The sequence below is a fragment of the Barbus barbus genome (assembly GCF_936440315.1).
Source record: "Barbus barbus genome assembly, chromosome: 11".
NCBI lineage: Eukaryota > Metazoa > Chordata > Actinopteri > Cypriniformes > Cyprinidae > Barbus > Barbus barbus.
Genome location: NC_136739.1, coordinates 4184858 through 4211339, shown reverse-complemented (window position 1 = coordinate 4211339; position 26482 = coordinate 4184858). Strand labels below are relative to the sequence as shown.

The window sequence follows — 26482 nt, the reverse complement described above, 5'->3', positions numbered from 1 at the left end:
ATAATAAAGAGAATAGACAATAAATTTATATATATATATATATATATGAATAAACATATAGAGATAGTAACATTACATGATAATAGAATAGAATAGAATAGAATAGAATAGAATAGAATAGAATAGAATATAATAGAATAGAATAGAATAGAATAGAATAGAATAGAATAGAATAGAATAGAATAGAATAGAATAACCATTCAAAAGTTTGGGGGCAGTAAGTTTTTTTTTTTTTTTTTTTTTTTTTTTTTAAATAAGTGCTCATCAAGGCTGCATTTAATTGACAATGAAAAAAATATATATATATAAAAAATTATATTGTGAAATTGTATTACACACATTTTTCGATTGCAATATATTTTGCAATAAAATATAATAATATTACAATAATAGGCTTAAAATAATAGTGGTAATATTACAATTATAGGCTAATAAAACATTATAACATTTAATCTCAAATTATTCTTCATATATACTGTCGGCTAGCCTAAATGTTGAAGCTATTTGACCACAGTTACAGTGAAATATTACAGTCACAGCAGTGCTTGAAGTGTGCTTACTTTTACTGTATGTACCAACCAGTATTAACGTTCAATGTTTAGATTACATTTAAAGAGGTGTGCATTATTTCATAAAAAATAAATTAATAAAATTATAGAAACGCTGGCTTATTGTTATATGAGTGTTATAGGCTAAACCTAGTTCTAACACATGAGTTCTAACAAATGAGGTTTAAAACTTACATTTAATATTTTGCGGATGCATTTCAGCTGGTCATGCATACTTATAACAGACCGTGATATGTATTTGTTATATTTCCTTTTTTTTTTTTTTACATCTTTTCCTGTACACAGAGCCCATGAGCCCATGATATGGCAAAAATTATGTCCATGAATTAAGAAATTTATCGCTTTTTATGATCCGTTCCTTTGTATTAATTAAAACATGTTTTAAATAATAATAATAACACTGATAATAATACTGTTTCACACGAGTCTCGGCGTGCCTGAAATTGGGGCAATCCATAAAATGTAAAAAATAACAAATTAATTGGACAACATAATAACACACTTTGTTGTTGGACAACATTTTAAGAATGTTGTCATTTAATTAGACATGTATTATATATTCATTTACATGTTAGCCTTTTGTTAAAGTTCTTTTGCAGATTGGAAGAACTCATCTGTGTGCACATTAGAAACATTTCTCTAAATGACAGAAAACAACCCCTGAATTCATTTCCAAACGCGAGAAATCGTGTGAAGTTTAGATTTGCGGTGTCCAAAACTGATGGTTTATATTCACAACAAGCTACAGAATAGGCTACATGCAAGACTGAATCCATGGAGGGCTAATGATGACAGTATAATATACACTATGATGATCACGCTTTGGTTCATTTTTAAGAAATTTAATCAACAAGTCGTAGTTATTATCGCAGCAAAAAATGTGTTTTTGTGACATTAATCATTTTTATGTGAGGTTGAAAAATAAACAGTGCTATTATCATTGGTTTTATAAGTCAGTTTTGCAGCAAGTTAGGCTATTCCACATCAAAAAGTAGAGCAATCACTGGCAGTAGAGTTCATTCTGAATTTTTTTTTTTAATTTGACACGTGTGAATGACACAGATCTGACATGCATTGTGTTTTCTCACAACTCTCTTCACCCTTTCTGACCAACTTCAGGTGTTGAAGTCAGTACTAATAAGCTGACGAGTTGAATCAGGTGTGTTAGATGCGGGAGACAGTGCTGACAGTTTTGAAAACCATATCAGTATATTTTCAGTATATCTTGGTCACGTCGTTCTTTTAATCTTTGTATTTTGTGCATTTGTGCTCCGCTATCATACTTTTTCGAATCATGTCAACAAAGGAGAAACAGATGAAACTTCCTCCCGAGTAAAGTGGAAAACAACAGCGACTGCACCAGGAAACGAGGACAATCACGTAGCATAATTACATCTAATCTACATGATGATGGCTGCCTGTGTCCCATTACAGGGCTTTGAGCACAGGCTTAATTGCCTTTGTTAAATTTAATATGTTATGATAATAGGCTAATAGCAATGAAAGTAAATGAGAACACCGTTCACTTTCCAACTAATATGGCAAACTTCCGAACATCTGCATGGTTCACTAACGTGGATTCATCATCGTTCAACACCTTTTGGCTTTTTAAAACTACTCAAGGATTATTGCATTTTAAACAGGTATTGTGACAACTTTCCATCTTAATTGAGACAGCTTTTTACCCTCTCACTGACCCCTACAACCCTTCTGCACAGGAAACAAGCAAATTAACTCCCTCACGATTGAACTACGTTTGTAACAACATGTGAAATGTGTAAAGGTGGAGGGACATTGTTGTTTTGTGAAGTTTCGTGGAAAATTCAGTCATTCGAATGACTCAAAGTCACACAGATTTTGCAACGGGTTGAGGTTGGCCATTCAGATTCATGAACGAAAGAATGCTTGGTTTGAAAGTGACTTCTGTGTGAGCTGAGACTTGATGTTGATATGAAAACGTGGACACTGATATGTTAATGTGATGTCAACACCATGATGTTTTTTTTTTTTTCTGGATTTTCCATTGTAATTTTTTTTTTTTATCAACAATGTATTAAAAGTTTAACAAAAATTACTTTTTTGGGCTGTATGAAATATGTTTTACGTTCCTCAAATTCAGGTGTATTTTTACCAAATTCAGTGCTTTCTATTAATTTTCTGGATTCCATTTTAACGGTATCATTAAATTTCAAATTTCATTATTATGGGCCTTTTTTTTATCAGAAATACTGAAAAATTTTAATTTTTGCTGGTAAATAAAAATTGAGTTAAATAATTTTTCTGGTAAATATTAATAAATAGTAATAATTTTATTATTAGTAGTAATCCTATCATTACATTAATTAGTATATTTCTGTCACTGTTTATTCATGTTAAACCAAACTTTTATTTTGACAGGTTGTTGTGAAGAAGAAGTTTATATGATATGACAATATTTTTTTTTTCTCAAAAGAAATGGTAAAATGTTAATGAAGTGACACTCAGAGCAGTTCTAGAGATTATGTTCATGTGTTCATATGTTCTTATATTGAGGCGGCAGAGGCTGAAAACACAGTGAGCGTCACACTGGCTTCAGTGTAGTAAACAAAACCGCAGGTCTGTGCCATTCATTCACACAGAGACACACAGAATATGCAGGATTTGTACTTAAATTGTATTTTTGCAGCTTAATATTCACAGATACCATATCGCATTTTGATTTAAGTGTACTGACCTACTTTGGATTTATTCATCCACAATTTGGCAAATTCTATGACATTCCTCATTATACAGTAAATTCCATTTGCATGACTTGATTCCGAGATTCTGTCCGCATTTTCTGCATCGCAGAAATCATAGGGCCCTACAATTGAATCACGACTGAACATAAAGTACAACTATAGTTGATTAAGGGCACATCCTGTGTGAGGTGTGACATCCAGAAAACTGACAAAATCTACATCAAATTACCGTAAAAAGGTAACTGATGGAAAATTACCCATAACTGAAGGTATTTTTCCAAATAATACCAGTAAATAAAATACTATACATTATAAAGCCATGTCTGTTTAGTTGGAAAAGCAGCAAGGAAAATCCTTTTTTCCATGACGTCAATTTAATGTTTGTTTGTTCAGGAAGTAATCCTCATAGGAAATGACTAAGCTAATGATCCCTAACCTAATGCATGTCTTACTTGATTGGCAGTACCTCCTAAATCCTGACTCTGACTAATCCCAAAAAATAGGTCGTTATGGTCCACTTTTGGAAGCAGGATGCAGTAGAATATGGAAGAAGGAAAGAGAGGGAGGCAGAGGGAGATACTGCTGAGTGTGTGTGGGAGATTCTGACCTAAAGCACTGCATATTGCACAGCAGAGATAAGAGCATTAACAGCACAATATGAGACAAAAAACTGAAATATAAAACAGTTTGCATTAAAAAAACAGCATATTAGTGAAGGAGAAGTGCGGTGTCAAGTTTCAGGAACCTGGCAAGAACACACTCCTGTCAAATTTCACCCCAAAAGTCAAAAGAAAGAAACAAGTTATTGTATTTTGCATAATGAAAATGAACACCATTAAGATTGTTTGCAATGTGAAATTATTTTCATGATATATAGATTTATTTAATATTCTAGGTTAATAATTATGGTAACACTTTATTTTAAGTTAAATTCTCACCATTAACTGGCTGCTTATTAGCATGCATGCGTATTACTAGCACATGGGCTGTTTATTATTACTTATAAAGCACATATTCTGCATGACTTTATTCTAGATCCCTTAATCCGACCCCATACCTAAACTTAACAACTACCGGTAACACTTTATTTTAGGTTCTCTTAAGTAGTTGTTTATTAGCATGCATATTACTAAAATATTAGCCATTTATTAGTAGTAATTAAGCACATATTAATGCCTTATTCTACATCCCTAATCCTACCCAATACCTACCTTACTAACTATTAATAAGCAGCAAATTAGGAATATACTGAGGGAAGAGTCGTAGATAATAGTGAATAAGTGTTCCCAATTCTAAAGTGTTACCCAACTACCTTATTAAATATTAATAAGCAGCAAATCAGAAGTGCATTGAGGGAAGTCATAGTTAAAAGTGACTATGTGTTCCCTATTCTAAAGTGTTACCATAATTATTTATAAATATACTATTTATGTTGTTAATTTATGTTTGTTCATAATCCATAAATCTCATTTATGGAACTTAAAGTAAATATATATATATATATATATATATATATATATATATATATATATATACACATATATATATATATAAATAAGTGTATTACTATACACTAAGCATATCAAACTTTATAAGATAGATAGATAGATACTAGACAGACAGACAGATATATATTTAATAATGAAAGAATGGTCATGATGCAACAAATATGAATTGTCCTAAAGACAGTCTAAATTTTCTTTTGAAAAACATAATTTATTATTATTATTATTATTATTATTATCATTATTATTGATTTGGGATTGAAATATTGTATCTGTGTGCGGAATAACTGGAAATACATTGAGAGATTCTTGCTAATGACTGACCTGTGGAAGACACGACTGCATGTACTGCAACTGACGTTAAATGGAGCCACAGCAAGACTGCTGAAAAGTAATACGGAGATGGAAAAGTTGTAACCATAGCAACGGAGACAACCCTTGCTTCACCCGCAGAGAGAAAAGAGGTTAAAGGGGCTTGCTAGAGGAGAATCCTTGTTTTTTTTCTTATCTCAATAAAATTACAGAGCCAGACAGAGAGTCAATCAATCAAACTATAACTGTACAGACACATGCTGCTTACTGAAAACTAATTTTTTAGTAAGTATCTATATGTAATGAGGCATGAATTGCATTTGAATACTTAAGATGGTAATCACTGAAGCTTCCGGTCAATTCATCATTGTCAAAATGTAAATATCAAGAACATATATGGACTAAATGCAACAAAATAACAATTATGATTTCGCAGAAATCCCAGCTGATATTAAGTACTCATTTGTCAGAGGAAAAAGATGGTCAAACCGGTGTGTGTTTTATATATCAGAGATATTATAGTTAACAAAACTAAAATTAAAATAAAGTAAAATAAAATAACAATTGCATTAACTAAAAAAATATAAACAAAACATCAGCTACCTTTTAACTTCATTTATTTTAACTTGAAGTATTAAAATCAATGCTGAAAAATCAACAATTGTACACATTAAAATGAATAAAAAATCTTTATAATTAAAATGAAAAATATAAAAATTTATTTTAAGTATTAATAAAAAGTATAACAGTATTGGCAGTATAACAGAACTGCTGTGTACTGCACATTTTGTCAAGTGTAGTATATGCATACTGCAGTATTTACAGTATACTGCAGAAATAATGAACATGGTATACAAGAATGCTAAGTACAAACATCCCTGTACACTCTCTCACGCTTTATTTCGCAGAGATAAATACTATATTCTCTCTCAGTCAACAGAGGGCTTGTGCATCAGACAGGAAAAGAGGTTGTGGTACACTGAATTTAGAGTGTAATGAAAAAGGTCTGTTTAAAAAAGGGGTAAGACCGTGACCACTATTAAGGGATCTTCAGAGTGAGAGGATCACGTCTTCATGCAGTTAATTAAGTCTTTAAGTTATCTCTGCCGTACGAGAGCTCTGCGCACACTGACTTGCATACTTTTATGCAAATGAGACCTACTTTTAGAAATATTCATTCATACAGCCGAGCAGTGGTTCACATACACACACAAACACGTTAAAGCTGTTGTGAGTACTATCAAACAGAATGCTTCAAAGCATAGTGGCACAGTTCACATGCAGATGCTCAAACACTTTCACACAAACACAGAAACAAACAGACAGAAACTGGGAGATGATGTAGCTGGATTAAATGCAGTAATATTGACCTCAATTTAAAAGAATATCACACACTTTTCTCTTCTGCCAAACTGTATACAAACACAAATGCCTAAATATTAACATTGTAAGGGGCTGTTCACAAAGAATGAGCTTTTTCATTCCACTATACTGCATGATTTTATATTGTTTTGTTGTTGTTTTCCAATATCCTGACTTGTTTTTAAACTAAAGTGTGTTCAGTTGAATAAGACATTTTATGTAGATTGATTGATATATATATATATATATGAGTACACCCCTCACATTTTTGTGTGACAACACTGAAGAAATGACACTTTGCTACAATGTAAAGTAGTGAGTGTACAGCTTGTATAACAGTGTAAATTTGCTGTCCCCTCAAAATAACTCAACACACAGCCATTAATGTCTAAACCGCTGGCCACAAAAGTGAGTACACCCCTAAGTGAAAATGTCCAAATTGGGCCCAAAGTGTCAATATTTTGTTTGGCCACCATTATTTTCCAGCACTGCCTTAACCCTCTTGGGCTCCATGATGACATCACAGAGCTGGTGGATGTTAGAGACCATGCGCTCCTCCACCTTCCGTTTGAGGATGCCCCACAGATGCTCAATAGGGTTTAGGTCTGGAGACATGCTTATCCAGTCCATCACCTTTACCCTCAGCTTCTTTAGCAAGGCAGTGGTCGTCTTGGAGGTGTGTTTGGGGTCATTATCATGTTGGAATACTGCCCTGCGGCCCAGTCTCTGCTTCAGTATGTCACAGTACATGTTGGCATGTATGGTTCCCTCATTGAACTGTAGCTCCCCAGTGCCGGCAGCACTCATGCAGCCCCAGACCATGACACTCCCACCACTATGCTTGACTGTAGGCAAGACACACTTGTCTTTGTACTCCTCACCTGGTTGCCGCCACACACGCTTGACACCATCTGAACCAAATAAATTTATCTTGGTCTCATCAGACCACAAGACATGGTTCCAGTAATCCATGTCCTTAGTCTGCTTGTCTTCAGCAAACTGTTTGCCGACTTTCTTGTGCATCATCTTTAGAAGATGCTTCCTACTGGGACGACAGCCATGAAGACCAATTTGATGCAGTGTGCGGCGTATGGTCTGAGCACTGACAGGCTGACCCCCCACCCCTTCAACCTCTGCAGCAATGTTGGCAGCACTCATATGTCTATTTCCCAAACACAACCTCTGGATATGACGCTGAGCACGTGCACTCAACTTCTTTGGCCGACCATGGCTAGTGGAACCCGTCCTGTTAAACCGCTGTCTGGTCTTGGCCACAGTGCTGCAGCTCAGTTTCAGGGTCTTGGCAATCTTCTTATAGCCTACACCATCTTTATGTAGAGCAACAATTATTTTTTTCAGATCCTCAGAGAGTTCTTTGCCATGAGGTGCCATGTTGAACTTCCAGTGACCACTATGAGAGAGTCAGAGCGATAACACCAAATTTAACACACCTGCTCCCCATTCACACCTAAGACATCGTAACACTAACGAGTCACATGACACTGGGGAGAGAAAATGGCTAATTGGGCGAAATTTGGATATTATCACTTAGGGGTGTGTGTGTGTGTGTGTGTATGTATTAGGGCTGAACGATTTTGGAAAATAATCTAATGTTTTTTTTTACCAATATTGCGATTGCGATTTAATATGCAATATTTTTTAAAGCTTTTTATATTCTGTATTATTCAACAAAGACAAGTAATAAATCATTGTATAGTATACAGTGTTGGGCACGTTACTTTAAAAAAGTAATTAGTTATATTACTAGTTACTTCTCACAAACAGTAACTGAGTTACATCATTATAAAAGAAACTAATTACCAGGGAATATTATTTTTTTTTTTTAAATGTTCAAATATGTCAAATAACTTGGATGCCCCCAATTTTAAATATGTTAAATGAATCAAATGGTCACTAAATAGAATAAATTATTATTATAAAACATTGTACACTAATCTACACTATTTTAATGTTTCTGTGGGACAATGTGAGAGACATCTATCAAATTAAATTGATTATTGTAAATATGATCAACCCTCTTCTTAGCAATAGAATCTCCATCGGCTTGTAATTTTTTTTAGTTTACTCACCAGACTAATATTAATTATCTGATATACTAATATATATATATATATATATATATATATATATATATATATATATATATATATATATATATATATATATATATATATAAATAAAGCTTATGTTTGGAAAATGGCACAGTTTTCTTTTAAATATCAAACATTATATGATATTGTGATAATTTAGCATTAAATGATGATTGCACTTTAGTAATTAGAATAAACATGTATGAATGCATATTTGTCATGTTGACTGAACTTAGGTCTGGTGGTGTTGCTTAAGATATTGTTTGTCATTTAGTGTTCCTATAAAAAAAGGGGGAAAAAAACTACAAATAATACTGATAAGATAAAAACTACTATGAATTCTACTACTAATAAGAACAATATAAAACGCACTAAGGATTATTGAGCTGCTGGGTTCATGAATATTAATCAGGTTGTCTGCGTTCGCTCGAACTGATTCACTGAAATCAAAACAGGGAGGATAATAGGTGAGCGCCAGCCGCCAGCCAATGAGATTGCCGTTTGCGCATTAGTCCCGCCCACTACCGGAAAACCGGCAGTTCTTAAAAGCTGAAGAATTCCAAAAGGAACTCCGTTATTTTGACAGGAAACAAAGGATATCATTTACATGTAGCGTGTCAATTCTGCATGATATGTAAGACCACAAACTGCGGACTTGGCAACATAGCGTGCCAACTTGATGCTTCTTCCTCTGAAGACTGCTTAGATGTGTTCGACTAGAAGCAGCACAGCTAGATCGATCGTTGTGTGTCATCAAATACTGCGAGAGCTATAAAAGAGCGGGCGTCTCCTTATGCTTTCTCTCGACGTACTATGATGTCATACACCGATCGATCTTCAAGTCAAACACCTCTTTACTCTCGCGTGTCACGTATCGCGTTTTTTCATATCTATTTCATATTATCGCAAATGCAATTAATCGCTCAGCCATGCATATGTGTGTATGTATATATATATATATATATATTTATTTATTTATTTATTTAATGCAAGACCTCTCCAAGTAGTTCTACTTTGAAAATCTCTGCCAAGTTTGAACTTAGTGTAATTATATTTTGCACTTAGTATATTTTGTTTACGTCTAACTGGCTTTTCTTCAGAGTGATCTTGGACATCACACTGACACCTACTGGTGTGGATGTATGAAGCTTTAATTAAAGTGTCCCAAACCTGTATGACTTTCTTTCTTCTGTGGAACACTAAAGAAGATATGTCCCAGCAACATTGGACCCCATTGCCTTTCATTGTATGGACAAAATACATATATTCTTCAAAACAAGCTAAACAGATTTGAGGATGAGTAAATGATGACAGAACTGTCAATTTAACTGCTGCAACTTCATACTGAAGCGGTTTACTAATCTTTGTTATTTTATTACATTGTTATGGCTGGTGATGTGGACAAATGGCGACAGATGGGGTTTGAGCCTATACATCATCTGAATAAAGATGCTCAGGTGAGTGGATTAACCTCACCATATTGAACTGCAGATAAAGAGATGGTTATACAATGGCAGTACAGATAATATTTAAGTTGTGATACAGACTGAACTAGATCTCTGCATCAAGTCTGGATGTTATTTTGGATGTACAGTAGTCAACAGAAAACTGAAAGCTGGGTCTCTGTGTGTATGTGTCTGTAGTAGTAGTAGTAGTAGTAGTAGTAAGTGTATTTTTGGCCAGTATTCCTAAAGGGGCTCTGTGATTGAAGTAAGCTGGCAGGGGCACATGGTTTGCTGCTTCACGCTCTAGTGAATATCAGGTCGAAAGTGGTCTGGAGTCAGACACACACTGAAAAGTAGAGCAGGCAAAGCTGGTGTCTCCACAGTGCATGTTCCAAATAACAATAACCAGACAACGGTTTTCTTCTAGATATCAGAGCGTATTTTTTCATGGAGATACAAAAATCGTGATCTGTACTTTCACCTGAGGTCTAGAAGCAGGAAACGTGGCAGCATGTGTGATGCGTGAGCTGGCAGAGCTTTCATTATCAAAAGAAAATGAAATGATTCAGTCATCAATATGAAGGATGAGCTCACAGTATGAGGAACAGCTTGTGCTGGAATCATTGTAAATGGATTTGGATTGAAGGGGGCGAATATCTTCCCCTGGTGTTTTCCTTTTAGATTCTCTTCAGAGATAAACACACTGATTCATAGTCTGTTTACACCCCAAGGCTTCTAATTTGTGGAGGATATGCTGTTCAATGACAAATTAATGGCATAAATCTCCTTTTCCCCACTATTTCTCTGAGTCAGTTTTAGATTCTATTAAGTCGCTCTGTTTTCCTGCAGTGCATCATAGCAGTGTTTAAAGCCGATTTTCAATCGTATGCTTCAATTACATTGTCGTTGGGGAATCCAAGGGAGGCGATACACGATTCAACAGCCTGCTGATTTAGTGGCCTTTCCAACTCTACGAAAACATCCCACAAGTTTGATATTATCGCTGCCAGTCAACAATTTTCCTCTCAAATGCAAAGCCACATATCACAAACAACGATTTCTTATGGTCTTACGGTTCACAGAGGGAGCCCTACATTGGGCGCCACATTTGTGACAAAGTTTGAGAGTCATTCACTCTCTCTCTTCCAAGTTTAATTTAATAAATATGACTCAAACATTCATGGCCTATTAGTGCCCATAGCAAACAGGATGCATCTGCATGCTGTGCTGCACTGGTATCAATGAGAAGAAATAATCTTGAGCTTCTTCTCTCCACTCTAACATTTGGAGAAGAAATTCTCCTTATGAAAGATGCTCTTTGAAGTCACAGTGCTAAAAATAACCCAGATATCCCTGTTCCTTTGAGCTTCTACTGACACGCACACGGAGTGAGCTTTTGCCTGGCATAACAGTGTGAAGAACAACAGTGACACACTTATGTTTAACTGTCTGTGAATCCAAGGGGGAGTCAGTATGAGTGTTCTGGTTAAGGCTGCACTATATATCAAAATAAAATCAGTTTCAGAGCAGCTTGGTTTATGGTAAATGTTGCTCTATGCAAACTCATTGTCTGCATGTCTCTTATAACAAGAATTTGGGAATGCAACTCTAGCTCTGGGGTGTACGATTTCAGGATCGAAATACTTTAATATATTAAAATGTAAAATATTTAATTATAACATTAAATTTTCAGGATTCCTGAATTAATATGTCACATATTGGAAGTAAAAAGGGTTCCAAATGGTATTTTAAGTCGACTTAAGAAAATCAAAGTGAAAATGAAAGGGACAGATCACTCAAAAATGAAAATGATGTCATTAATTACTCACCCTCATGTCATTCAAAACCCTTAACACCTTCGTTCATCTTCGGAACACAAATTAAGATATTTTTGATGAAATCTGAGAGCTTTCTGACACTCCATATACAGCAAAATAACTACCACGTTCAAGACACAGAAAGGTAGTAAGGACATCGTTAAAATAGTCCATGTGACATCAGTGGTTCTACCTTAATGTTATGAAGCTACGGGAATATTTTGTGCGCAAAGAAAACAAAAACAACTACTTTATTCAATGTCTTCTCTTCTTCTCATCTTCGACACATGCTCACAATAGTACCACGATGCATGTGTGTGCATTTCTTTGCTTGTAAACAAGGCACAGCACATGCGTGTTCCACGTCAGAATACCAGCTGCTGCGTCAGCAGCACCACACACGCATCGTGGTTCTCTCGTGAATGGTGGCGGACTGACCCGGAAGAAAGGAAATCATTGAATAAGGTCATTATTTTTGTTTTCTTAGTGCAAAAAAAGTATTCTCAGAGCTTCATAAAATTACAGTTGAACCACTGATGTCACATGAACTATTTTAACAATGTCCTTACAAGGTTTCTGGGCCTTGAACGTGATAGTTCCCTTGCTGTCTATGCAGAGTCAGAAAGCTCTTGGATTTCATCAAAAATATCTTAAATTTCCGTTCCAAAGATAAATGAAGGTCTCACGATTTGGAACGACATCACGTGAATAATTAATGACAATGCTCATTTTTAGGTAAACTAACCCTAAAGAAATAAGAAATAATGCATATTTACCCATTTAAAAATCCTTCTGTTACAGGAATACTGCAGACATTCTATCAGGGTAAGTTAAATCACCTGTGTATTATTTTGGAGGATTTGCTGTGTTTGTTTGTGGTAAAGGCAACAATCTGACATGACAGCATGCTGACTGAACACCGCCTGTCTAAAGACGCAGGGAAATCCTGATCCTGCCTGGACCTGACAGCACTGCGGAGGATTACGCTCAACTGATCCACCATGTCCGACATATGACAAAACTTTACTCTAAGCTGTTTTAGGAGGAGAGACGTGCATTTTCAGTTCAATTCACATTTATTTCTATGGCACTTTTCATAATACATATTGTTTCAAAGCAGCTTTAAAGAAAAAAAACACATGTCCCAAACGAAACAGTCAAGAAGCCATAAGTGACTGTGTCAAAGAGAAACTCAGTGATGATGTATTTGAAATATGAGGTAATGTGAATCTTTACCAATCTATGACTGGACCTCAACACACGTGACTTTAAAGGTTCAGTTATGATTCACTCACCTTCATGATGTTCTAAATCTGAGTGGATTTTCTTCCACAGAGAAACAAACGTTTAAGAATATCCATGCCACTCTATTCCACATGTTCATTGGTGATGTGCTTGCCAAATACAACGGCTGTCAAGAAAGATGGACATGTCTTCCCTCCCCTACGTCTGTGTGTTACTCAAATGCACTTGGAAACACACACACACCAAATCAAGGCTGGTCAAGGGTGTGGTGTGTCGATTCAAGGAGCTCATTAAATTCTCAAGACCCTGGTGGAAGAGTGCATGGAGGCAGGCAGTCATGTTTTTTATCTCTTTCATTTTATTTTTTCCTTCATCCTTCAGCACACAAACCTTTTACTCGTATTAAAGAGAGGTGTCACAGACTTCTACTGAATACCCCATTAAAACACTTGACAAGTGCAGATTTCTTTCCAGTGTTGGACAAAAAAGTTTGCAATACTTAGAGAAATCTGTCAGCTGAAGAATATTTTTGATTTCATATTTCCCTAATTGCAATCTTTAATATTTTTGCCACAGTTTTCCAGAAAAGAGACTGCTATTCTAGAAGTGAAACTTGTCAGTTATTAATGTACTAAATGTACTAAAAGATACAAAACTCACATTTTGATTTGGTGTCTGTTAGGAATACACAATATTATCGAACCAATATCGGAATCGGCCGATAATGACTTTAAATGTAAACTTTGGCCCGATATGAAAAATTATGTCGATATGTCTCGCCGATAAGAGGAATACATTAACTAACATGTGCTCAGGGTGTGCTAGCAATTAGATCACGTTAACAATGCGATTAGATCACGTCAGCATTGTGGCTCATTCTAGAAGCAGTTGAAGAAGTTTTGCCTGAATGGTGAATGGATTCACTGTTTTGGATCGCTGCATTTAAACTGAGAATGCACATGTAGAATGATGTGTTCAGTGTGTGATAGAGATAACAGTAATAGCATGTGCAGCAGCAGCCTCCTCTGAGTCTTAATGCCCGTTCGGTAAGGAGTTTTAATTCCGTAGGGGGCGCTGTTGGCTTACTTCTAATAAAATGAAAGCAAAATACACGAATAATATTTAGACTATTTCTGATTAAATAAAGCAGTAATTGATGCCATAAACTCATGAGTATGTTTTGATTTAAAGGTCAGAAGCTATAGCTTACATGAATAAAAAAAAATATATACTCATTTATTCTTTAATATGTAATATGTTATATTTCTAAACAAATTATGAGCTCTAAAAGATTTTCAGAATTTTTACAACTTTTGCTTTAGACCATTTACAAATGTTAAATCATAAAATAAAATGATAAGGTTACCACTGCATCTTTCAGAAAGAAAATGCTGTGATTAATATATAGTTTATTTATAGTTATTTTCAAATCTTCAATGTACTGTCATTATAAAATAACTTTATTATTGTTTATTTAATTCTAACAAATAAGTTATTGTTAAAAACTAACCATAATTTAAAAATAATTATATATCGGTATCGGCAATCGGCAATCGGCCAAAATGAGTTGAAAATTATCGGCATATCGGATATCAGCAAAAATCCAATATCATGCATCACTAGTGTCTGTGTTTGTGGTGTATTTCTCACCAGCAGCAGCAGCAGCACCATATCTGCGTGATCGCAGGCACAGGCAACATGCAGGGCAGTCCAGAGGTCGTCATCCTGCAGGTTGACATTCAGTCCTTTCTCTATCAAAATCTCTGCTGTGAACACATTGTCATGGCGGGCGCACTGCAGAGACAAAAGCAAAAGAGGCAGACATGTGGCATTCCCAGTCACAGGGGAGCAAGAGGATTTCACTTCTCATCTTAAATGTCTTACAAAATTAAAAGTCATTACAAAAATCATATATCTAATGCTAATGTTTTAATGTATATATAATGCTATGCAGCCCATATATTTATGTAGCCTAATACTTTTTACACCCACTGTCATTTTTGGAAAGATATTTCATTGAATGTCAACTGCCTCAAACTTAAATCATTGTGCCCAATAACAAACTTTCCAAGTGCTTTAATGAATGAGTGCATTAACTTTATTCAGACATTATTTAGCTAATCTACTGTGCATTTAAATGAGACATTTAAATGGATTAAAAAGATTTAGCTCTTTTCACATTAGATAATTGCATTGATTGCACTGAGGCACAGGTTGATTTCTGTTAGAGGTGCAATAATCAAAATTGTAATTAAAAAATAATTTCATATATTGCATTGGATATGAATGGTTGATTTCATATGCAGCACCATAAAAAATGTATTGTTTTCTGTCTGAGCATCTCTGACTCCTAGACAGCGCCAAGACTTAATTAAACTGTCTCCAATTACTGCAGAAATTGGATTTGTTTCTGTTTAGCTGTACTATACCCTGGTGAGCCCTTTAAATTTATTTACCTCTCTATGGTCACAAAATTAACTAACAAAAAATTGAGTCATGCATCGTGCTTGAGTGTAGTGCTCACACACCGGACCGGGTCTATTAAAGCCAGTGTCACTGAATGGTGTCAAATGTTTCCCTGAGTTACAATGAACCAACTAAAGGGAGTGTAATGGACGTCCACCATTCAGTTGGAAAACAGGCACTGAACAGAACATATCGGTGTAATAAATAACCAGGCATTGTCAAATAAAGGAAAATGAATTAATAATGGCTTCAGCTCTCTTAAGCTTTACAAAAAAAGGTTCATACACTGGCTGTGTGCAGTCACATTTGACCGGGAACAGTAAGAGTGTAAGAGCGTGGGTCATTTAGATTTCTAGTAGACTTCTTTTGAAACTCCACTACAGCAAAATAAAATATTAAAAAAGAAAGAGAATCTGTAGATGTAAAGCTTTCTTTCATTGCATCCACCTGTTGCATAAGAATTTTAGATTTTATGTTTATAAAAAATTAATTTGGAAATTAATTTAGAGATTATCAAAGCATTATTTGCTAAATTTGGTATATATTTAATCGGTCTGACGCTTAATTTTCGCTGTGATGCTCACAGACAGACTGAGGATGCCATTTTTTTATATTACAGCTTATAAGGGTTACAGAACATGTCACAGAAATACAGAACATGCGTCGCTGGTGTGGCTTGTCGAACCAAAATTTTAAGTCAGAACATTTTATAATATTCCTTAAAAATAAGTCTACATATATTGTAGAGGACCTCATACATAAAGAAACTGAGTTTTGGGACATTGATTTTAAACAGGGACAGTTAGATATTCTGCTGAGGACATCACAGCCACAGTGTATGATGACTCAAGAGGCAAGGCGCATGTAACTGAATTTGTCAGAGCTTGTCCTTATGTTCTTACCAGATGGAGCAGAGATCCTCCTGAGGAAATCACTGTGTTCAGGTCAGCTCCCTCCTTCAGCAGCCTCAGCACTGGAACAAAAGAAAAGCAAGGGAGGATGAATATATTTGCAAAATGAACACTTCATCAAATCTAAGCAACCCCCTCTGCACGCAAACACACAGTGAGGAAATATGATGAATTGGTAGAATCTCTACAGACACTGGTGTCACATACTGGCTCTGTTCCAAAACCTAGTGTGCTGCCTAGCTGTCTACAGCCTACAAAGGCGCCAACCTTATAAGGCCACATTCTTATGGAAATTAAATCTCACAAGTGCCTGATATAGAACACTCTACATAAACAGAAACAAACAGAGCTACTTAAATGAAGCGCAGGAGTTTGGTGTTAGCATGTCGCTAAGCTAACAAACATATCTTGTCAAACTAGTCCAAAAGTTTTTTTTTTTTTTTTTTTTTTTTTTTTTAATCTCCCTGTGTTCGCCATCTTGGATACATTTTTCTCAGAACTCATTCTCCATAAAAGATACATACAAAGTTACCTTCAAATTCTGCCAAAACAAGGTTTCTCAGAAGACAAAGATCAAAATAATACTAGCCAGGTATTTACTTTAAAAAACAAGGATCAAATTTACAGCCTTTGCCGCTATTCTTAACCATCAGACTGTTGGCAGTCCTTAACTCAATCTCTGTGACAATGTCTAGTGCATATTGACAGTCTCATCCTGTCTTTTCCCACGGCCCAAACTCAAGTACACTACATCACACATGGCTAAGCCCCACTGACTTTAATTACTGAAGAACCTATCAGACACTTTAGTGAGTGAAGTGACATACTGGTGACCCATACTCGGAATTCGTGCTTTGCATTTAACCCATCCAAAGTGCACACACACAGCAGTGAACACACACCGTGAACACACACCCAGTGGGCAGCCATTTATGCTGCGGCGCCCGGGGAGCAGTTGGGGGTTCGGTGCCTTGCTCAAGGGCACCTCAGTCGTGGTATTGAGGGTGGAGAGAGCGCTGGACATTCACTCCTCCCACCTACAATCCCTGCCGGCCCGGGACTCGAACCTTTGGATTACGAGTCCGACTCTCTAACCATTAGGCCACGACTTCCCCCTTTATACTGATTCCCACCAAAATGAAGCATAAAGAGCATGGCATGGCTCCTAGCATGGCATTTACTGTAAATGAGCATCAATGAAGGAAAGGGACTCGACGTTGATCCCAAATAATGATGGATGAAAGAACGTGCATACAGGTATTCGCACAAATATTGGGAAATTCCTGAGGGACTTTTCAGCTCCATAGCGTGACAACATACTAGACTGGAATTGTGTCTCCAACACGCTCAGGGGGGAACAAATCTGCTTACATAGAGAAATGAAAGAGGCATGGCAGAGGCCCATATGATCTCAGCAGAGATCATTAAATCAAAGAGTTAAGAAAAGACAGATGTGCACACAAAAACAACAACAAAAATGTCAGCATCAGCAGGTTAGCCTTCTGAGGCTATCTGGCAACCACTCAGGCATATCGAAAGGAATATCTCCATTCAGCGGACCACTAAACCAGAAAGGAACATTTTTAAACAAAAATGCACAGAGGAAAAAAGGACAAAAATGTAATGTAAAGACAGGTTCACACTAAGAACAGTTACTATAAAGATGATTATATCAATAATAATAACTATTTTAGCATCCACACATGCTTGAAGTTACATCAGATCTTGATCTTTTCAAAGCCAGGTGGATTCTGACTGTCAATGTCTTCATTTTATATCAGCTGGAAAAATTGTTCTGCAAGCGATTCCATCAATATCATTCCTCTTTACTCTGAGGTGGAAACAAGCTTCCATATTTGACCGGAACATTTTCAGTGAACAGTGTACGAATCATATGAACTATTTTATGATAGGAGGTTGCCCTTTTATTGAATGAAAAAAGGCACTCTGGATATTAGAATAAATTTTTTTTCAGAAAAAGTCAAACTGGTTTGGAACAACATGAGGGTGAGTAAATAACAGAATTTGGTTACCTTATTTGAATGTGTCCTTGTTACAGTGTAGAGTACTGAGTAATAACAGCATGCACTTACTATAAGGGTAAGGGTTTAATTTAGGGTTAGTCGTTATCAGTGTTGGGAAGTAATTAGTTACATATAACTAAATTAATTATTTACAAAATAAATGTAATTGTAATCGGTTACAGTTAATGAGGGAAAAAATAATTAATTAAATTACAGTTACTTATGAAAATGTTAACGGTTACAAAGTTGGTTACATCTGAATTGTCTTCACATGCACCCACATACAGTTTTTATTGATTTCTTTCATAAATTGCATTGACTGCTCTAAAATATAAGACACCAATGTTTCAGGAGTTTAGTATACGGAATAGGACACATGCTTATTTAATAACAGTTTTATTTCCTATTTGGTTTTATGCATAAGGCTATGCATTTTTATTTTTAAGATTAACTGTTTTTAAGATGTTAACTGTTCCAAGCCATTCTTAGATGCCAGTGTTTCCTGTCATAACTATCCAAATATTAGATTTTTTTTTAAAAACCGCATCATAAGTACTAAACTATTTATTAATATGGTTTTAAATCTCTATTTAACCTCCGAATGATCTCCGTATGAAGCTGAATCTGTGCTGGTTCGTTTTGCTTCCAGCTTAGCACGGCGACGTAATTGTGACATCGGCCCTACATGACCCTAGTTACCTGTGGTTGGCCTAGCCGTGCGTCACTCAGAAAACAACAGGCCAATCAGAAGAGAGGCTCATGAATATTAATTAGACAGGCCAAATCAACCTGTTTTACCAGAGCTCATGAGAGAAGAGCTGTAAATATATATTGAGATGGTTTTTGGTACTTATACCGCGAATATATATTCTTAAGGACATCAAAACCTAAAATAAAACTACAGAAAGGTGTACAAAATGGAACCTTTAACAGCTGAAAACATTAGAAATTTAGAAAAGTAACCAAATGTAATCAGTTACATTACTTTAATAAAGTAATTTAAATAGTTACACTACATATTACATTTTAAATAGGGTAACTTGTAATCTATAACTTAATACTTTTCCAAAGTAACCTTCCTAACACTGGTCATTATGCATCATTATGCACTGTTATTACTATAGCAAGAAAATGTAGTATTTTACAAGGACACTGTAAGTGTTACCTATGATTTTTATTTTTGGGTGACTTGTCCCTTCAGTTCTCCATTTCCTTGACAGCCGAGACTGTGGTACAAGTACATTGGCTGTGGCATGCGTGTTCCCAAATGTCAGTGTAATGGATGGCTTGGAGGCTGAATGGGTAAATCTCCAAGATCACTCAGCAATCCCCATCGGGAAATTGAACACTGGTTTGGATTATACAGAGCTGCCAACCCAGGAAAATAAAAATGAATGAAGATCCCAGAGAGGAAATGAGGCAGGGTGTAAGGCTTGTAAAGGACACGGTCTTATGTACGCCAAAGCAATCGAGGGCTATTCAGCAATAAAAGGATTGCCATGCAATGTGCCAGATTAGCTTGATGCAACTAATGACCATTTTTGTTGATCTTCACAACACAATGGTGGCCGTGCATCTTTGCAAAGCCATTGCAAAACATGCAATCAATGCTAATTGCACACACCTACCAAGTCTTCAGGTCTTTGGAAAGATGAGCTCCAACAGATCAATAGGTCTTAAACTAGGTAATAAATCTAGTATCTATCTGAATGATTTCTGCACATTACACACATATGTGCTCGATTGCCAGGACAGAGTGAAGGTTAATTACAGAGGTAATTACCATATGATCAAGCTGGTTATAAACCCCTACCCAAGCTTTAATGTTATGACCCTCATAGGAGTGGTTACCACCTCAAACAGATGTGCTTGTGGATTACCCCTCAACACAGCTGGAACAAGAGGTTAAGTAGTCGGCCCACGGTTCCACAGCCTGTATACCTATTTACACATGAGAACATGCCCAGTCTGAGTAGCTGTGGAGAGGTAGAGCAGTTCATGCTAATAATACATTCTACACTCATTCATATTTATGAGGTGTTGTTATGGCGATCTGAGTCAGCTATATGCGTGGCTGGCTCGTTTGTTAAACCCGATAACGCTGAATGCTGTAAACATCTATGTAACCTCCATTATGCTTTGCGCAACAATGATCTGATAAAAACCTACAAAACCTCAGCTATCCTCACACGACTGTAGCAATCTAAAACACCACCCTGGAGAACAAAGTTAGATGATTACGAGAAAACAAATACACAAATGTGCTTCTAAAATGAGCGAATATAATAACGTCAGAAACGGCTACCTAATGGAATAATGTTTTTTTTTTTTTTCTCGAAAGAGCTGATTTGCTTGTAATACAGAAACATTAGTCCAATCAACTTCAATCAATGCTGTTCATGTAGAATCCGACGCTTGTCCAATCTGCAGTCATTAGCAGACAGGGAGCTTAATTAATTTCCCAAGTCTCTTTGCTCTAATGAGTACCAGACAATTATTTTGCATACCCAGGGCAAATTCTTCAGCATGTTTCCGTTCCTCTAGGATAGACAACGATTTCCCTTTCCGTAGGTTCGGTGCAGTTTGAGCTGCTGATGGGATGGAAATGGCCTCCCTTTGAGAGAAACCCAATCATCATATTAACGCAACAATCTTCATTCTCTCAGCACAGATTGGGCAACATTACACCTGCTTTCTGGAAATTAGACCTTGTTCTGGTATTAAAAGGAACAGTTCACCCAGACATTAAAGTTCTGCCAAGGCACATTTTGATACTTTTTTTGATACAATAATGGATATAAATTGTCTTCACCTGCAGTACAGAGCCATTCCCCAGCTGTAAATGCAATAAAGAACTGCTTTATCCTTGACAAATGATAGAAGATATTGCAAGTTTTGTTTCCTACAATGGATTTTAGATAAATATCTACCTCATTCAGCACACTTTGTTTACGGTCTTATAAAATCCTGTTACCATTTTGTTGTGATATACCACTGCAAATGATTCAGCGCATGAGGGAACTGTCTGAATGGATCAAACTGAATCACAAATACTTTCAGAGCTTTTTGCAAACTCATTTAAGGTCAGTAGCAGCTCATCTGAAAATATGGCATCAATAGTTAGAAATATTACAGGTCTGTATACACGATCTGAATAGGAGAAATATTACAGGTCTGCTGTAATATTTCCACACTGGTCGGCTGCTGTCCCTGATCGTTTTCTGTATGTTCATCCATCATCAGAATTTGTAACTTTTGTGTTGTCCTCGGTCTATATATGCTTTCCAATTGAAGGGTCATGAAATGCACCTTTGAGCTATTTCAGAGAATTGGTTTATAATTGGTTGATCTATATTCTCTTCATTAGTGCGAGTCAAGATTCACTTGGACAATTTACAAAAAGTCTAACAGATGTGTAGAAAATATGTTTGACAGTTTATGACAACTAGATCAACTATTTTGCATTTAATGACTTATACGATGAACTAATGACTAGATGTTTTGAGGGGTAAGACAATAGCACAGAGATCTATATAATACATTATAAGCAACATGACAATAGCAACTGATAATTTAGGAAACAGCAGACAAATGTACATAATCAGTTGCATGAATGTACCAAAGCAATCACAACTTGTTCAAAAGAATGAGAAACTGCTTTTATGATGTGCACAGGTGACTAGATGATGTGGAGGTTGAACAAGTAGTTTTGAAAATTTCTGTTCTTAGAAATGCACCAAAGCAACTGAGAAAAACTGTATTAGAGCTTGTGCCCCAGTAAAGAGGGTCTAGTGACTTTATTATTTTTTTTCTGTGGAACACAAAATCAGAAGTTCACCAGAATGTCCAGGCTACTCTTTTCCATTCAATGAAAGAAAGTGAATGGTCACCAGGAGCTATTAGCTCAAAAAATGACTTGAGAGCCCCATAAAACCTTCATAACAATGGTCCATACAACATATAGACCATATTCACAGTCTGAACAGACCAAAATATATATCACCATTCACTTAAATTCCTGCTTGGATATCAATGGCCACCACGGACTATATTGGAAAATCAGCTCTAAATAACTCCTTTGGTGCTCTACAGAAGAAAAAAAAAAACAGGTTTCAAAAGGTGATGATCACAGAATTTTTCATTTTTGGGTGAACTGTCCCTTTACAAAGCTGTTCAGCAATTGGCCCAGAATGATACATTTAGCAATAACAGTGCTTAATGTTTGCATGAGCACAAGTCTATAATTTACAAAATGGACCACTTAGCCATGGAGAAAATGGGTTAACTCTGTGTGGTCATTAGAGGACAGATTTTCTGCTGACTGCAAAGAGAGAAAACAACCTGTGCATGTTAACATGGAGCTACAGAGCCTGATGAGCACATCTGTTTGATGGTCCGGCTGCAGGCATTAGAGGAAACACCAGAGACCACCCGCCCATGTGTTAGGCCTCTTTAGCGACCGCAACTAAACTGAGGTCAGCAGACACACTTAGCCCATAAGCTGTCTTTGCACAGTGGTCAGAATCATGCTGTGTTATTGAATCTGCTAAAGTCAATGTGGAGTATTACTGGTGAAACCAATTTCAACTCATTTGGGTCAAATAAACCATTAGGCAGGCCTAACACACTGTTATCATAACTGGCCATTTACAGGACTCAAATGGAACAGATACAGACAGACTAATATTCACATCAGTAACTCCGGGATGAAACTGAACATTTGGAAGCTCCGGTTTATTGGAATGTGCTCTGTTGGCAATCATACGATAAGGCTAATATGTGTTTTCCTCTGCATGGTTGATAATCTCCTGCTTTTCCTATGACTTGATGTTGGGTGCAAGAGTGGGCGAAATTCAACCTGTCACGGGAAAATGGGAAAACAGCTGTTGGAACAAATATGTGGCGTTTCCATGGAAACCAGGCATGGGAAAGGGAGAGGACAAGAGAGGAAAAAGCAAGATAGTAGGAGATGAGAAATTAAAAGATAAGGAATATGGACAATACACAAATGCTCTCGCTACTTTTGGATGCCACAGACCGCTTGATAATGTTCTGAAGAATTCCTAAAATATATAGACCGTTACAGTATATTTATTTTCACATATTAATACTTCTTTAAACTGAAAAAAGTGTGTGTGTGTGTGTGTATATATACCTGTTCAAAAGTTTTTGAATGTAAAATCAGTGATGCAGTGAAATATTCATTTTAAATATATATATATATATATATATATATATATATATATATATATATATATATATATATATATATATACACACACACACACTTTTATTTTTACACCATTTTTTTTAATTACATTTTTCAAATGTAATTTACTCATTTCAGCAGTCATTACTCCAGTCTTCAGTGTCACATTATCCTTCAGAAATCATTGTAATATGCTGATTTGCTGCTCAAGAAACATGTATTATTGTTATTATTAGTAGTAGCAGAAGTAGTATTAGTATTAAAAACGGTTTTGTTTATTTGTTTTTTTTTGTGGAAACCTTGAATAGATCATTTTTAAAAGAATTATTTGAATAGAAAGATTAAAATAATAGCATTTATTAGCAACTAATAGATTTTTTTTGTAGTGATTTAAAAATGTTTCATGTCATTTTTTATCAATTGAATGCATCCTGACTGAATACAATCTTCTATAACAAAAAAAACAAACAAAAAAAAAGATATTTGGTACATTTCTTCTTATTCTTATTGCTTTAAAATCTGATTTAAAAAAAAATTACCTAAGTTGAAGGCCAAAGGGGGAATAGGACAGAGTACGGGGTGATTATTAGACTAGTATGGTTCCAGTTGCCTCATGTATGTGGGGTTTGTTGGTCTGTGTATGGCTGCGAGTTTGAGATACAGAGGACTTTGTCGCTAAGTTTATTGTGCCAGATATACAAACAAACCCTTTAGAAAATTGCCTCTATTGTTCTTTGATCTCTTGAGTTAAATCAAATCCATTGCTGAACTGTAATGAAGTGCATGAGTGTATCTTACATAATACACTATAATAATGCATTATGTTCTGAAGCAGGATACAGGTGTTATCCATTAGCCCAAATATAATAGGCAAAAGGAGCCAGTCGTCTAGGCAATGTGGATGGGCCTAGATCATGTTAATGTAAAACACTAATGGGAGGAGGGGTGTATGAGAAGAGCACACAACACATTGATGTCTCCAGTGGTTTGAATTCAATCAGTGGCACCACAAACAGACATATTGAATCATTCAAATAGTGTGAAACACATTAGCTCAGTGCCAAAACCTAGCAAGCTGCACTGCTGTCTACTTTCTAGATAGACAGCTGTCTTGTAAGACATTATCCTAACTGAAATGGAACCTCATAAGTAGCAGTCTACATACTGAAGCAGAGCTGCTCATGTGAAACACAATTTCAGTGTAGTGTTAGCATGTTAGCTAGGCTAACAGCTCAGTACTCCAAGCATGGAAATATCATGAACAGTGAAGAAAATAGTTTAACTTCAGTTCAGTTGAACTCTTAAAACAATAAATGAGCAAAATGCAATTTGGCTTAAATTTCTCTCACCTCATCTGCAATTTTTGTTTTGTTTTCCGCAGAAATCACCTCAGTGAGCTTCCATGCTCTTTAAATGGATTCCCCTTCAAATTCACATCTATTCCATCTCACCATCCTTTGCTCATTTTAACCCCCATGTTCCTCCATGTTCCACCATCAATGACAAGAGATTTCAGCCTTTCATCTCTGAAATGAATTGTCTTCGCCTTCAGAAAACAGCTAAGTTTCTCTTTATCTCTAGACCTGAGAGAAATCTGTTGGGAGTTCCAGTCAAGCATAGATGCTTCATGTTTTTGAAATGGGCTTTTGGAGGCCTGGCTATGTTTTCCTGATCAGGGGAGAGTTCAGTCGAATAAAAGGAGGAGGATTTGGGGGCAATGTTGAGGTTAAAAATGGGCTCACTGGAGTGGTAAAAATCGTTCCAGCTCATTGAAAGTAATATTAATAACAAAAAAGTCTGAAAACTCATCATGCGTAGTAGTACTTTTATCCCATTCATATTCCTAACAGAAAGCTTTTGACCCAGAGAGCGCTGAAGTGACATTTGACAACATGTCATTGTATCCCATCCAATCCCATGTCTGGCAAAACTGTTTTGGATCAGTGGACACAGGCCAGTTTGGCACCCAAGAAAAACAAGTTAGAAATCATCAGCTAACAAACCACCAGCTTCTGACCAAGATTTCAGCTTGAGCAGCAAAAAAATGGACATACAGTATTTTTTAAAATCACCACCATTTTAATGTGTGATTAAAGTTTGGTTTAATTGTATTTGATCTTTTCAATTGGGGATACAAAACCCATCACATTCATTTTCTCGCTTAGAAGGATCATGTCATAAGGAGTCAAATGAACATCTGGGCCAAAAAGACCATCTATTGAAAATTGATTTATTGATCTATTGATACAACTGCCAAGCCTCAAACGAAAGATGTTAAAGATTGGCCAATAAGAATTAATTCAGTTAAAAACAAGCGGGTAAAAAAAAGCGGATGCTACAGTAGATCAGTTCAAATTGTACATGGCTCAACATGTACACTCTCAGTAATGAAATTGAATGTTATTCCTCCATCTGTTAGTTCTTGCTAATTTCCGTCCTGTCTCACAGAGCGAATGGCGCATTGCTGGAATGCCACTAGCACTGCATCACAGTGGGCTGTGAGGGGCTTGTAAACGCTCTCATTCGCTCAGTCCCAGAGCTCTGTCATTACTCCATTATACTGACAGCCATTTTATGTTTCCTCCGCAAACCACCTGCCAAAATACATGACCATGATGTTTTACATCATTCCGCCCTATTCCACAGGCTTTCAGAAGTAGGACACGGCACTTCAATCTTAATCCTTGTGTAACGTGTCCACAGAGTCTCTTGAGGTTCAGAGAATCATTCCCACGGGGCATTACTGATGAGATGATTCTGACCTCTTGGACTTTCAGAATAATGGG

At 36.1% G+C, this 26482-nt stretch overlaps 1 protein-coding gene across 1 annotated transcript in view; it reads right to left on the bottom strand.

Moving 5' to 3' along the window:
- LOC306876884 (unconventional myosin-XVI-like) overlaps positions 1-26482 on the bottom strand; it is a gene marked incomplete at both ends in the record, with an annotated part of 162128 nt that overhangs the window by 111035 nt on the left and 24611 nt on the right. The window contains 2 exons of the mRNA XM_079428326.1: positions 14737-14880; positions 16455-16525. Coding sequence (XP_079284452.1) covers positions 14737-14880; positions 16455-16525 — 215 coding nt within the window. The remainder of the gene's footprint in view (positions 1-14736; positions 14881-16454; positions 16526-26482) is intronic.